Below are 15,809 nucleotides of genomic sequence, written 5' to 3' on the forward strand. Positions count from 1 at the left end.
ATGAAAAATGTCCCAGATATCAGCATTGCAGTGACAACCAGGCATCAAATACATGTCTGGGCTACAGATTCACAATAAAAGAAAGTTCCCTACCCCTCTCTTTTTCTCTACTCTAGAGAAACCCTTAGATGATAGCAATTGATGGTATTTGTATCTTGTAATACATGTGCCCAGCATTCTGCTACATGCTTTCTATATGGTATCACAGTTATTCACACTTGAAGGCAAATAGCAAAATGTAATAGGTTAAGAAAACTAAGGCTCAAAGAAACTAAATCACTCACGAAAGATAACAGTCAATGGTAGCTTTGGATGGAAAACCCTCCATCATTTAATTCAAAAATCTCTCTCTTTTACACCATATGAAATATCCTTAATTATATTTCACTTTCTGTCCAAGCAGGCAAACCCCTTACTATTCATCGGGATGTGAAATGGCTTGTGGACGTTTTAAGGGGCCAGAGGTGAACCAGGCAGGTAGCTGACAGTGGAAGACAGCAGGGCTTTGCTGACTCGCTGCTCCAGGCGTGGACATTAGAAACCCTGATACCAGTGGACTAGCAGTCAGGATGGCGGCCCCCTGGAGGCATATTCTGCGCTTACGCTTACTCACTTCTTTTTTAAACCATCTTTTCTAAGTTTTAGCCAAGAACTGAAACAGAAATTGTCCAAACGTTCACTTCTATACAGTGAAGCTGATAAACATTTTGGCATCTCCTCAAAAACTGCCTTTCTAGCCAGGTGTGGTGGTGCACACCCGATGCCCCAGCAGCCTGGGATGCTGAGGCAGGAGGATCAAGTGTTCAAAGCCAGTCTCAGCAAAAGCAAGGTGTTAAACAATTCAGTGAGACCATGTCTCTAACTAAAATACAAAATAAGGCTTGGGATGTGGCTCAGTGGCTGAGAGCCCCTGAGTTCAATCACTGGTACCCCTTGCCCCTGGCAAAAAAAAAAAAAACAAAAAACAAAACAGCTTTTCTGTTGGCATATTAATAACAATATGCAGGAATTTTTCCACCTTGGTGAAACCTGAGAACACTGCTCTATACACACAGTAGTAAGCTGATTATGAAATCAACCCTAACCATTTATACATTGAGTCATCCAAAACTAAATAAAAAGTAGGAAGGTCTTCCTGCATGCTTCCAACTAAGCTCTCAAAATGGTGATGCTGGGAGGTCTGCTTACTGCCCTGGACTGACAAGGGTGACCTTTGGTTTAATAGACCCACTCAGTTCAAGTTTTGACTACATTTCTGCTCCAGAAGCTATTCTGGGAGGTTCAGCCCAGGAGTAACCTGCAGGCAGGCACTAACTGCAGGCCAAGCCACAGCTGGGATTCTTTTGCACTTCATCCCAGTCCTGAGGTTATCCTACACTGACTGAGCACAAGCTTCTCAAGGACAGGTTAAAACTGTCATTGGAGAGACTCAGGGGGCACAGTGGCTCCTTACTTCTATAGCTTCCAGGCACTGGTGTCAGAGCCATGAAAAGATTACCAGTGTGGCCCTGTCACCAGTCATCTCTTGTTCTTTGTGCCAGAAAGGACCCTGTTTACCTGATTCATCTAGGAAAATCTTACTTGAGCTTCCCCTCATCTTACCCTTACTGAATCCACTGGCATTTGCCTCTAAAGAGGGTGGCAGTTAATTCAAATTCCTACCTCGTGGGACTCACAGGCAACAGGTGGGCAGGAGGTTCCTGTTTAAAACCCTGTAAGGGAACTATTTGGCACCACCTAATACTCAGGTCCAGTTGGCTGAGTGGAATTTGCTTTATAATCTAGCAGAAACACCTCCATTGCCAAGAGATTTAATTAGCTTTGTGTGTTTTTAATAACAAGTAATATGGTATTGGAATGTTAATTGTAGCCTTGTTTATAGTGGCAAAAAAAAACCCCAACCCAAATGTTCATGAAAGGGAACAATTAAATAATTCTATAATACTTAATACCATGGGATAAAAAGAAATGAGATGGAAAGTAGCCTTCTATATTCTGACTTGGAAAGATGTTTAAAATATGTTTTTAACTTACAAAGGGAAACAGAATATCTATCACATAAAAACAGCAAATCACACAAAAACAGCCTTCCAAATTAATTTTATATACTTTCTCTTGGCATAGTTATTCACCGGCAAATGCTAAAAAAGTGTTTGGAAGCATGAATACCAAATAAATAGTTGTGGGAATGGGGCTAGGATTGGGTAATGATCCAAGCAGACTTTTTAACACCTAAAACATATCTATACAATTCTTTTGTAAATAAATATTTTTAATAGAAAGGTAGCAGCATTGTAGTGACTACAATATTACATGCTGAATCTGTTCTTATGAAATATTGCTGAATCAACACACAGCCAAGGGACATCTGAGGTGATATGCTGCGCTGACATTAGGAAAGACAGAGAGCTATTTTTCAGTTTCACTTACATTTTTCCACTTGACAACTCTAGAGCTGGCTACAAACACTGCACATGGGAATTTGATGTTGTGAGGTCTTATAAGATGACTCAGGCCCTTGTCCCAAGTGAAGGTCTTCCAGTTCCCCATGCAAAATGAGTGACTCATGTGATATACTGATCAGTGAGTTTATTACTGACACCTCTCCCTCCAACTGACCCCTATAGGACCCTAATCCAGTGGTTACTCCTCCACCTATGAGCACCATTCTTAGAAGTGCAGGTCATACCTACTGATGCCTAGAACTTATCACATGTTTTGTTTTCACATAAGCTCTTAGGCTGATGTTTTTGTGCAAAATGTTTGAATGGAATGTACAAACCCTGTGGATAGCAACCTAATAAAAATCACCTGGGGTCAGAAGCTATCTTTAATGCTCATTGATAAGAACATAACCCTGAGGGTGCAGGTTGTACTGCAGGGGACTATGTTCTGATTTTGACTATTGAAAATAAACAATTGCATTGATACACATTTATGTAACCCGGACACTTATCACCAAATCAACGGAAACTGTAATTTTTCAAGGGCACAGGCAATAAATGCTTCTGAATAGGAAATTGTAACTTAATCATTTGATGTTTCATTTTATATAAGTCAGTATATTCAGGACTTATACAATCTCAATAAATTGAAAAGTAAGAGGTCACTCCATCTTATTCCTGTGATTGCATCAGATCTGGAACAACTGTGACCTATTGAGCTTCAGATTCCTCTCATTAACACCAAAGAGAGAATAATACAATGTCTCAGACTGATTTGAGTTGGTGGTGGAAATAAGCAATTCTTAAATTACCTTTAGGGATCCCCAGTGCTCTTTACAATGTCCAAACATGCTGGTACATGCAAATAATCAAATATTTTTGTCTTTGCCTTCCTTCTCCATTAAGTTTAATTAAATAATCAGCCCTTTTTATTTGTTCTCCAAGGTACTAGATGCTATAGACCTCTCTGACCTATTACATTTTCCTCATATTTTGTGCTTTTATTTAAATGAATCATAGTTTATTCCTTCATCCAAAGGTATTCCTTCATCCAAATGAATCCCTAACATCAGAAATAGGAATAGTCAAAGTCCATTTCTGCATCTTTTACTCCTTTAGAATAATAATTTATAAAATTTGGTTTATATTATAAAAATATTTAATATTTTAAAACTTAAAATCTTAAAAAAAATTTAATAAAGAAGTACATAAATGAAAATTTCACTTCCTGCAGTGGATTCTGTATCCTGCAGCTGGCATTAGAAATGAAAAGAAACTTGGACAAATAGACCTAGATTATTGTTAAGATCTTAATTCCTCTTCTTTCTCTTTTCTTTCCCTCCCATCTCCTTCCCTTCCCTTTTCTTCCTATCATTTTAACCTTTTTATATGAGAATTTGGAAATAGGCACAAAAGAGAGAAAATAGTACAATGATCAGTACTGTACTCATTTACTCATCTTCAAAAGTTTTCAATATGTATACTTCTTATCCAAGCACAAAACACAGACATTATACATCTTTAAAAGAAAAGACTTATTTTCCTTATCCTAACCAAAATGCCTTTATCACAGCTAAATATAGAACTCCTTTAAATCACTGGTGATAGTTAATTCAATGTCAAACTGACTGGGCTACAGGTGCCCAGATATTTAGTTCAACATTGTTTTGGGTGTTTCCGTGAGGATGTCTTTAGATGAGATTAACATTTGTATAGGTAGACAAGCAGACTGCCCTCCCTGATGTGAGTAGACCTAAACTAATCATGTGAAGGTCTGAAGAGAACAGAAAGTCTGACAGTTTGATAGTCTCCCCCACACCCACCCCAGGTAAGAGACAATTCCTATGACTGATGTCCCAGAATGTGGGACACTGGCTATTTCCTAGTCTATGGATTCCAACCTAAATGTTGCTTCTTTCTGGGTCTCAAGCTTCTTGGCCTTTGGACAGGAACTCTACCACTGGCTTTCTGAGTCAGACTGGAACTAAGCCATCAGCTTTTCTGGGTCTCCAGATTGCTGATTCATCCTGCAGATCCTGAAACTGTCCTGTTTCCAATTCACATGAGGCAATTCCTTACTATAGACAGAAAGCAAAGCACACTCCTGTTAAAACTTGTAAGTTGAAAAGTTAATGAGCTCCCATTTTGACTCAGGCTTCCACATCTACAAAACAAAAAGCACATTTAAAAAAAAAAATCATCTATTTGGCCTTCCTCATGCAGATGGAGTGAGTATAAAAGGTAACCTCACATGAGTAAAGAGCTGATAAAGTATCAAAGAGTGAAGAAATGTCTATGTAAATAGCATCATCATCTTCTTCCTCCAAGGAAACCTTCCTCCTTTGTGTATTTGAAACCAGAGTCTTAGCCCCAGATACAAAGTGCACTATCAATGCCAACCTGTGCTGTCTTATTAAAATGAAGCACATGCATTACACAGTCTTGGATCACAAGTAATTCTGTCAGTTGAACACGTGCTCAAAAGCCGAAAAGATTGACCCCCTCAAGGTCACTGCCTCCGAAACTCACCCAGTACTATTGAGGTAGCTCTGTCCAATGCTGCAGTCCTTTGAGAGAGAGGATGGATTGAACCAAAATGCTGGCAGGCACTGCCCATTGCTGTGTCTCTCATAGCCATAGTCACTGTGGGGTAAAGAGCCAAGACAAACCTTTCAGTAGGTGGAAAATGACGCAGAACAATTCCATGTTAGTCCACAGCCACCTTCTACCCCAGTTAGTCAAAAGGATGTATTCCCTAAATCAATAGCTTAAAAATGGAACTTGCCTCCCATAGACTATCTATCAACAATCCATGAAAACCTCCTGCAGAATCGATAATTCCATTTAAGCACCTTTAAGTTAAAATTGTGGGTTATGTTCTCATTAGAAAGAAACACTGAATGTAATTAGAAACCAGGCAGTGGTGGAAGCTGGAGCCCTAGAAACTACTCCTCCATAGAGTTTAATACAGCCACATGTGGCACAGGCCTCATTACCGGTGATGTCTTTGGGATGCTCTTCCAAGACATCTGGATTTACCGACTAAAGCAGAGCCAGGTTTCCCTGTGCACAAACCATATGTTTTAAAGTCATGGCCAAAAAAAAAAAAAAAAAATGTCCTTCAGAAGTGTCTAGAGCATCCCCTTAGGAAAAGTTTTGTCCCAGGTAGTAATTGCTGCCAGTTGGGATTAACAGCTCTATAGCTTCTCTTTGGTTTGGAAACTGTCTGTCTTCTCTCCCAGTCCTCTCTGCTTGCTTCCAGGGGCCTCTGAGTGGCCTGATATTCTTGGCTTCTGGGAGATGAAACCAGGCACAGAGGATGACAACAAATTGCACCTCTGCATGCACAGACAAATTGCAGGCAGCAATCAGCAAGCATTAGTAGGAATTGGCCCATCTGTGTAATGGAGGTGAGATGCTGGCACATGAGGGGTGGGAAGGAAGACATCGGCTGAGCTCAGGGGCCTGTCTCCAGGCAGCTGGTACTTAGAATTCTGCACATACCAGCTAGATTTGGTGCTGGTTCAACACAGCATGGGTAGTAAGACTTCAGAATCGCTGCCTCCAGGACACCCAGTGCTCACTTCAGGGAATTACATTAAAAATGCTGGAGCACGCCTGGCAAGGTCACCTGGGGCAATGTCCAGGGAGCCAAGCTAAAAAGGAACATTCAGTAACAACACTTTTCATTACACTGCAGTCAGGTGGAATCACTGAAACCCCAGCCACCAGTAAAAGCCCAACAACGTCATGGTGAGCCTTCCAAAATATTTTCACAAATCATGCAGTTCCCCCAAATCCCATCTGACCAGAAAAACCTTACAATGGCCTTGTTTATGATTAATTTTCTTCTTGTCTGAATGCAGTTCAGCTGGTGAGATGATGACAGATCCCCATCACAAATGAATGCAAGGATAGGGCCAAGGAATAGGGAAGGAGAGAAGCCTGGTTGCTTTCCGTATCCTGGGTTTCCTCCACTCAATTGAACATGAAGAACAGGAACAACATGCTGGTTTATTTTGGAACCTTGCAGAAAATAAACCTAAAGAAATGTCTCCAGGAGAAACGAGGGAATTGGGGATTCTCTTCTTACTTATCCTCTTAAATTTTCTACCAGAGAATAAATTTGCTCTCCGAAAACAAATGACTGTTACATAAGGCCAAAGCTAAGCTGGTAGTGTAACATGCTAACTTCCTCTGCAAATCCTTGAATAAAGTGCATGATGGGAAAGAGGTTGTGATGACTGACTGAAAAACCCATGGTAAGATTTCTTATAAATATATTTCAGGATGTCAGTGCCAAAGTGCAGGACAGGTATTTTTATTTTTGTCACTTTATTAGTGTAATGTTGCACTGACTACAACAGAAGTCATTGTTGGGAAGGCTCCTGTGGAAGTCCTTGTGAGCTAAAGTCATTGCAGCTCTGTTGCCTTGGCTGACCCCAAAGAGACACAGCACTGGCTCTTTTATTTATTTATTTATTTATTATTATTTATTTTTTGGTTCCAGAGATTGAACTCAGGAAGCCTAACCACTGAGCCACATCCTCAGCCATATATTACACACACACACACACACACACACACACACATATATATATATATATATATTTTTTTTATTAGAGACAGGGTCTCACTGAGTTGCTTAGGGCTTCACTAAGTTTCTGAAGCTGGCTTTGAACTCACAATCCCCCTGCCTCAGCCTCTGGAGTCGCTGGGATCACAGGTGTGCACCACTGTGTCCAGCTGACTTGCCTTATCCATCAATAAAGGGGATAGCTACGGGTGGTTGTTAGTCCACTGGAGCCCAGTTTTGTCAGGCCTTCCCAGTACTACTCATTCAGAGAACATCTCCAGTGTCCTACTGTTAGAGAAGGCAAAATTCTTCTAAAATATTTTATAAACACACACACACACACACACACACACAATGTCTCAGTTTGATCACTGATATTTTGATGATCAGGTGTTTGACCTGTGATGGTTACACAGTTAGAAATAAATTGTTAAAGACCTGGATAAAGCTCTTATCCAGGTCACATTTCAATTGTTCAACATCTACATACCTATTTAGTGATTGTTTTCTCTAAAGTAAAAAATACACACACACACACACATGCATAACTATATACAACAGAAATACAGAAGAGGAAAATAAATAACATAAAATGTGATAGAGATAATTACAAATGGAACAATCATTTACCATTAATAATTTGTCAACCTTACCTGACCACTAAACATTGACTAAGAATGAAGTGAAGGTACTCATCTTTGGTCCCATAAGCAAAGTTTCTGCTTAGCAAATGTTCCAGCAAGAATTCTATGGCACTCTGAGTTTCATTTAAACCACTCAAAGTCTCAGTACTTCTCCAGTTTTAACCAGCTTCTTTACCACTTCAAAAATTCATAATGCTATCAAATCCATCCTTACAATGAGTTCACAAATGTCTTCCACATCTCTATTAGCTGTACTCAGCTGACCACTGATTGAAAATTTTCAGAGACAGAGAATTTACTGCCTTATAAGACCATCATTTCCTACTGAAAACCCTGGATTCCAGAAAGAATTTATCTAGACCTTATCTTCGTACCCTGCAAAGTCCAATTATTGTTTTCAGAGTTGCTGTCCAAAGTAACATAGGATAGATCTAGCTTCTCTTTTTGACCAAAGTATCCATCAACTCTATGAAGATAATTACCAACTATCTTCTTAATCCTCTTTAAATCTAAAGAAATGCCTGGTTTTGTCATCATGTAGGCACATAGCTAGTAACCATGATGTCCCCAAGAGATAATCTTATAAGAATCTGAGGTTTGCCATGAGCCCTACATATGTCACTACTATTTCCAATCTAAACTCTCTTCAAGGGCCACGTGTATTTGAAATATAGAATGACTCCATGGAATAATGGTGCCAGCTCACCAGTCAAAATCAGCTTCTGTGCAAACACAAGGTTCAGATTCCATAGCTCCTGCGTATTTTCCTTGCATACACTTCCGCTCGGATTTTCGCTTCTTGTATATCCTCTTGGCTCCCATGATGCATGCTTCCCCCTGTGAGCAGACAACCATCACACACAGCTGGGCACATAGCTTGTATGTTTCCTGTTCCACATTAGGGAAGGTTAGGGAGATATTCACAAACCTCAGTGTAACGCAGATTCTGGTGTGGTACTTTTGTGCTAACCGCATTTTGTTTTTGATGTCTATCATAATATGTGACTATAAAGATAATACTAAGAAGTACTGGAATTTATCTAATAAATCCCTAACTTTTCATGTGTTTAACAAACTGGTACTGGGGGAGGGTTACATCTTAGTGCTACAGAGGACACACAGATAATTAAGACAGATTATAACTAGTTGGCAAACCAGTAGTAATTAAGTTCAATTCTCCTCTAACAAAAGATTTATACAGTTGGTCATTTATGAGCATGCGAAATACGAGTGTTGCTAAGAAATGTAAAGAACCATTTTGTCCCGATTTATTATGCTTCTGCCCACACATCTTTATAGCACTGATTTTATGTTCATCTACCAAACAAGAGAGCTAAATTCAGTGTTTTCCATGAAATAAATAAAAGCTTTGAATATCACAATGCTTATGCATCCCAAAGGGGAAAATAGCAGCAATGTAAGTGAGCGATAATTTTATTGTTGAGCCTCTGAATAGGGAGGGTGTTTCTAGCTAATGCAGCGCCCACTGTCAAACATAGCTTCTTTTGTGCTTCTGAACAACGAGAGCAGAATTGTGTTTAATTGGTTCTAGTCTGTCTTTCCTGAGGCTCCATTACACATCTTCATGCAAATGCATTCCTTAGTCCAGGTTTGGAGCCTACCATGTTTCACTGCCTGAACAAAGTGATGGCTTTGCAATAAGAGCTTCCACTAGATCCCCAGAGAGGCCTGTAGAAATGGTTCCCGCCATAGAAAATTAAAGGGACATTTTCATCCAAGCCTTTTGATGTGAGCTGAATAACTAAGAGGCCAGGATGTAGGAAAGTTTCCTATTCATAATTCTGTATTCTTATACTTTGAGTACCTTAGAAGGAGGCAAGAAGTACTATGTATTCCCAGGGAATCCAGGAAATGGACAGGAAGGGTTTTTCTGGAACTGCTTAGGGAGAATTAGTTTGTTATTTTATGCTTTGCCTCTGTCTGAATTGGTAGATAAAGTGGAAGATCTTTTCCTCACCCTGCCCCCACTGTATGACATGCTCAGATAAATTATGTTTGAATCTCAGTGCTGAGTTGGTATTTCATTTTGAGTTGTAAGTCTAAGCCAAGCACATTTGAATTTTATCTCATTATATTCTAGCATAATAAAACAGAAATAACTTCACAACAAGATATAAATGTTGAGTTTGTTCAATGCTGTGTCATGCAAAATATGTAAGAAAGAACGAAAGGAAGAAATGGGCATTTTGGCCTAGAGATCTCCAGTTTCTAAGTCTGAAGGATGAGCTTTCCTTGAGCACCTCTCATGCCCCCTGCCCAGGGCTCAGTCTCAGCTGTCTTCCCCTTACCTGGCTGTGTAGCTGCCAAGGCCTGTAGTCCTCCTCGGCACACCGTCTGTCGAAAATGGACTTGTAGTCCACTTTAACCAGCTGCCATTCAGAGCGGTGGCTGAAGTGTCCAAACACTCTACAGGGTTCATGATGATAAAAGTAAACACGGTAATCACAATGGCAACAGTATTAACAAGAGCTTGCATTTGTTGTGTTAACTCTGAACCTGGTGTTCATAGGGGTGTCATGTGTTATGCCAGGAACATTATATGGGTCAAAGCTTTTAATTCTCCAAATACATTTATGAAGAGGATTCCATTATGGGCTCCTCATTGAAGATGGATAACTTGAGGCTCAAAGAGGTTCCTCCATACCAAATTCAAGCCACTAATCAGGGGTACAGATGGATCTCAGAGTATTTAACTTCAGAGCCCACTTGAATATGTTGTACCACGACAATAATTGACAAAAAGGACAGAGAAAACAGTCATAAGAAGTGCATTCTAGGTGGTCCAAGATTATACTTGAAAATTCTAGAGCTAATATACCCGTTTTTCTTTTTTTTTTTTTTTTTGGTTTCCATGCTATTTGGTGTTTCCACCAGTCCCTAGGGAAGTAGATACCATAGCCAAATGGTAATGACGTGCTTCTACATTGAACATTCTACTCGCCCTACTCAGAGAATCAGGTGTTTAATGCAGTGATTGAATCAACAATGATACATGTAGATAAAAGCCACAAAGTGGATTTTTAGATAAGCTTTTTAAAATTTATGTTCTGCAAATATAAAAACTGAATAAAAGCAAATTAGGGAATAAATTGCTAATCTAGCTATGTTTCCCATGAGCAAAAGCATATTAAATTTTTCTTGATGTTTTCTATCATTGAAAAAAGTGCAGTATGGGGTTAGAAAACAAGCCAATTATTTACTTCGATTTTGAAATTTTCAATGATGACAAGATCAACTACTTTGAAACCTTCCTTTTCTGTTTTTCCATGGCCAATTTTCTAGGGGAAGGAAATATCACAGTTTCGTATTCCAAGTTCAAAGCCCATATTTTGAAACCCATAGGCAGCCGACTCATTAATCAAGTCTTTCACAAATTAATGATCATCACTTTTCAGACAAGAATGAGTGTAAATGCAATTTCACAAGAACAGATTGTTCTCATGGTTTTCCTAATATGCCTCACAATTGGGTTAGGTAAAGAGCCAGAGAAAAATAAAATCCCTTGTGGGGTTTTGATCAAATGCTGTGTTCTGACTGAAATAGAAATTATACTTAGACGCCTGAGATTTTCTGCATATACACTCTGCTTATATTAAAATTTTAAATGCATAGTTTTATTTGCTCTTGAAATAATTCCTTCTAATTTCCCTAACTCATTGAATATAGAAAGAAAAGAGCTTTTCTCTTCTGCTACCACCCCCAGTCTGAGTCTCCTCAAACCTACCAGAGCCAAGAAAATGATTGCCCACATTTTTTGCTCCTTTTTGCTAGGGACTCCTGTAGCAGGGGGCACTGACTGTGATAACAACTTCAAACCTAACAGCAGCAAATCAAAGCAGACTCAGCTATAAAACATCTTTCTGGATTTACTCTCCTATATTAAGGCTGAACCATACCATAGCTTTCCACTTACGTCATAATTAGTGTTTCTTCTCCAGGTTCACCCAGAACCCCATCCACAAAAAGTGGAATAGAAGTGAAACTGTATTTACTCCAAGATCTCCCTTCATCAAAACTCAACCTAGTGATAGAGGAAAACAATAGTCAAGGATCTCAAGAGAAAATATAAAAAGTCCTTTCTAAGAAAATATACTATCAACCAAGAAAGGCTGCATTTTTAAAGGCAGCTCGGGCATTGTCAAAATGAGCCCTCCTTCCGTCTGATTAGGTCTTCTTCATTATATCAAAGGGCACAAATACAGGTAGCCAAACCAGTGGGACTCATGCATTAAGATCCCAATAAGGGAGAATTGTGTAAAATGGGAATCATAAGAGTCTCTGGCTGATTTTTTTAACTTAGATATTACATTAGTCTTTAGACCTCAGTGTGACCCTCTCCAAATCCTCACTGGTATCTAGCAGCATGTGATCCTTAAGATGGATTTCAACAGACCTATCTCTAAATGGCAAATTCCAAAAGGTGGCAGGTTTTACATTGTTGTAAATCTTAGCTCCCCTCATTGAATTAATGGATGAGAACAGAAGGATGGGCCCTTGAGAATGAGAGTGGAGAAATGTGCCCCTCTGAGGGTTACCATTATGGTCTGAATGTTTGTGCCCTCACATATGTTGGTAGTATTAGGAGGTGGATGCTCTGGGAGATGATCAGATCATAAGGGCAGAGCTCTCATGAACAGGGTTAAAGACTTATAAGGGCCTCAATAATTGTTTTGCTCATTTCACCAGGTGATAGCACAGCAAGAAGGCACCATTTGGGAACCAGAAAGCAGAGTCCTCACCAGGCACTGAATCTGTCAGTGCCTCCTTGATCTTGGACTTTCAGACTCCAGAACTGAGAGCTATTAATTTCTGTTCTTTATGAGTGAACTAGTTTCTGGCATTTTGTTACAGGAGATTTTCTTTTGCTCTCCTTCTCTGTGGATTTCTGTTCCCCAGGCTAACTAAGCCTTGTTTTTTCTTCTGCAGCCTTCTCTTTAGTCATCAAAGTAACAACTTAGAGGGAAAACCAGGCTTTTGATTTCGAACAAGCTCACATGTGAGACAGTCACTTTCAAACACAGAGGAAGAAGCCGACTAGAAACCCCTCTGGAAGGTAGACCTTGCACATCCACCAGGGGACAACATACAGGCAAAGGGGCAGAATGTCACCTCAAAAAAGGAAGTTCCGGAAGCTTCACGGGAGAAACAGATAGGAGTATGACCATCATAAACGGCTAATCTCTGTGCAGAATGTACATAACACATTCTGTATTTGAGGAGATGTTATTTAGGACATAACACCAAGTTTAACTACTCAGAGACTGAGTAGTAGTGAACATCCTCCTACCTGTGATTGCAATGAGAGAAAAAGGTACTGGTGATAGGTTTTGACAGTCACATTTGAAAATTCTTCTTTTCAGAACAAAAATCACCCCCGCTTTTACATTTCTACCTTCCCCCTGCCAAAACTGCAGGCAACAATCTTCTTTTAGAGGAGCAAAGGTATAGATTAAACTCAAGCTCATCTTGACACTTTACTAAGCACAGTCACAGTGTGATAGCCTGATTCCCAGGCCAGTCCTATAGTGCAGAACCAGCAGGTGCATGTCCCCCAGGCAGCAGGTGCCCTTACCAAAGATGTCGAATTGGAAGAGAAGTGTGTTTCATGGCCACCAGGACTCCACCTTGATCTAGGTACAAAACACTGTGCTCTTCTTCAAAGATCTAGATGAGGAAAATGAACACACATGGACATACGTCCACACACACCCACTGTACAGAGAATTAGTTTTCAAATGAGAGCAAAAATCCCTCCCAGGACAAAAATAGATCTCCCTAAATTTAGCGGGGGAATTGAGTTAAACAATGCTTCCCAACTTAGGCTACATGTACCATTGGCGTTATGTAAAATGATATTTAGGTATGAAGAAAATGAATTTAAAAACATCTAGTACGTGTTTGTGTTAATATTCTCTTATCATTAGGGTAATATCCGTTTATTTTCATTTTTGATGATGTCAGAATATCAGGAAACGGCATATATATCTCTAGATGGATGGAATCTTAAAGACTGTTTTCTTCAATAGTTTCATTTTTACAGATTAAAAGATTAAGGTTTAGACAAATGTAGTGACTTGCCAAAGACCATGCAGACAGTCCCTGATGGGAACTGGGACTTGCTGTGTTATGGTACCCTGTTCTATCTAATTTTCCAACATTCCAAGTGTTACCAAAGAAAGGTACTCTTGTTTAATTCACAAAAGTTCCGCCAAGTTGCAAGTAGTTCTGATCAAAATGAAATTGTCACCTTGGGGACATGTGCTATTGAGACTTTCTCAAAATATGAAGCAAATAATTTGAAGTCAAATGGCAACATGAAGCAACATCTCTAAATCCTCTCTACCAGACGTGTGCTATACTTGTAGTCAGATTGCTACAAGAGCCTTGTCTGATGATATACACAAACAGATTCTTTTGTTCCCCTTGTTTCTTTCTTATACCCAAGACACACACCAGGACCATAGAAGTAGAGATTTCCATGGCTTGTTTAGGGTGTTGGGAGGAAGAAAATGGAATACTGCATCTCTCTTTTCCAGAGGAAGCTTCTTCCTTAAAGAGTCTATGTTTCTGCGTAGTTCTAAGATTTGTTACTCTGAGGTTTCTTATGCAATTTTTTTCCCTGCCATGCTTTTCTTAAAATTTGAGAATCCCACAGATTTTCTTCAAATGTTTGAAGGTAATAAGTGGCAACTGGACCATCATGTAGATTTTTTTTTTCTAAAATTCAAAGTAGAGTGCTCTCATTGCCAAGTGTGATTACCTGTGCATTAGATTTTAATTTACAGTACTAGTTATTGTATGATAATTAAACGTCAGTGAGTTATTAAAACATATTTATTGAAGTGTAACAACCATGCATTAGGCTCATATCTTGTTATGATTGCTAAACCTCATTAACTGCCTGGTTTATAAGCCATGGATATCTAATTTTCATTCAGAAGAAAGGCAGGAAGCATTTAAGCTAAACACATTGGTTTAAAGTGATTCCATTTCTACTTTATCTAACATATGCATCCTGATGGTTATTACTCTGTCTTTTGCACATGAGATTTAAGCATCTCAAAACACCACCTGGGTAATAGCCATTTCTATATCATTGCATTCTTCTCTGTTCTGGCTTTAAGGCAAAGGGAATTTATGGTGGCAACTTGGAATTAGATATACAATCAACCCTTTAAGTTCCAAGTTCCTATTTGATAAATCCACAGGGATTCTGTTTTTTCTTTTATGGGAAAAATTCCATCAGATCTAATTTAAAAAAAATGTTCACTTATAAATGTTTTTACATCCAGGCCCTAATTAAGAATTATCTTTACTAAATAACAAAAGAAATGAAATTGCACAAAAATTTGCTAAATTCAAAAGATTTGTTTGAGATTTTTTTTTAATTTATTTTTTAGTTGTAGTTGGACAAAACACCTTTATTTCACTTACTTATTTTTATGTGGTACTGAGGATCAAACCCAGGGTCTCGCACATGCGAGGTGAGCGCTCTACCGCTGAGCCACAACCCCAGCCTGAGACTTTTATTTAAAAAAAAAAAAAAAAAAACACGTAGTATGTTTTAGGATTCATGTGTAGCATGTACCACTGCTAAATAAGTTCCTAGACTTGAACCAAATTGAACAATTTTTATGCTATTTAAACTTCGGCAATACAACCCAGGGTCTTTTCTTACCTGCCTCCAAGTGTTCCCTGCATCTGAAGAGACAAACATACTGATGTCGCTGTCTGACAGTTCAGAACCTATATTACCTAGAAAGAGCACATCACCATTAGTGAAAAGAACTTTCCACAAAAACTAACAATGGCCTAGATCAGCAGTCTGCATGGCCTGAGAAGGATTTTGACTGGAAGCATTTTGTCCAAGCAGGGGTTTTCAACATACTTGCTTCAGGGTTAATGGTTTAGGTGCCTTTGAAAATATTTCTAGCCTTCTCATTAAATTCCAACCACGGATATCTAGCTTCTTAAAATCAGCACCATCTACAGCAGCAAGCAAAGGAGACAAGCTTCTTACCTGAAGCAACTATGATGCTTGGAGCTGTGTCTCTGCTGGCAATGATTCCTGATGTGTAGGGATTCTCAGAGACTTTCAGGTGAAGGTGTAGTGAGCAATAGGGC

The 15,809-nt window shown here is 39.2% G+C and overlaps 1 protein-coding gene across 6 annotated transcripts in view; it reads right to left on the reverse strand.

Annotated features, from left to right (window-relative positions):
• Sorcs1 (sortilin related VPS10 domain containing receptor 1) overlaps positions 1–15,809 on the reverse strand; it is a 477,793-nt gene that overhangs the window by 70,591 nt on the left and 391,393 nt on the right. For all 6 annotated transcript variants that reach the window (XM_046450463.2, XM_046450461.2, XM_046450466.2 and 3 more), the window contains exons 11-17: positions 15,706–15,808; positions 15,364–15,440; positions 13,258–13,349; positions 11,599–11,706; positions 9,974–10,091; positions 8,371–8,501; positions 4,974–5,087 (exon numbers count right to left, since the gene is read on the reverse strand). In XM_046450463.2, the coding sequence (XP_046306419.1) occupies positions 4,974–5,087; positions 8,371–8,501; positions 9,974–10,091; positions 11,599–11,706; positions 13,258–13,349; positions 15,364–15,440; positions 15,706–15,808 (743 nt within the window). The remainder of the gene's footprint in view (positions 1–4,973; positions 5,088–8,370; positions 8,502–9,973; positions 10,092–11,598; positions 11,707–13,257; positions 13,350–15,363; positions 15,441–15,705; position 15,809) is intronic.

The sequence above is a fragment of the Marmota monax genome, unplaced genomic scaffold (genome assembly GCF_021218885.2).
Source record: "Marmota monax isolate L192 unplaced genomic scaffold, Marmota_monax_Labrador192_F-V1.1 WCK01_AAM20220418_F8-fsc00004, whole genome shotgun sequence".
Classification (NCBI taxonomy): Eukaryota; Metazoa; Chordata; class Mammalia; order Rodentia; family Sciuridae; genus Marmota; species Marmota monax.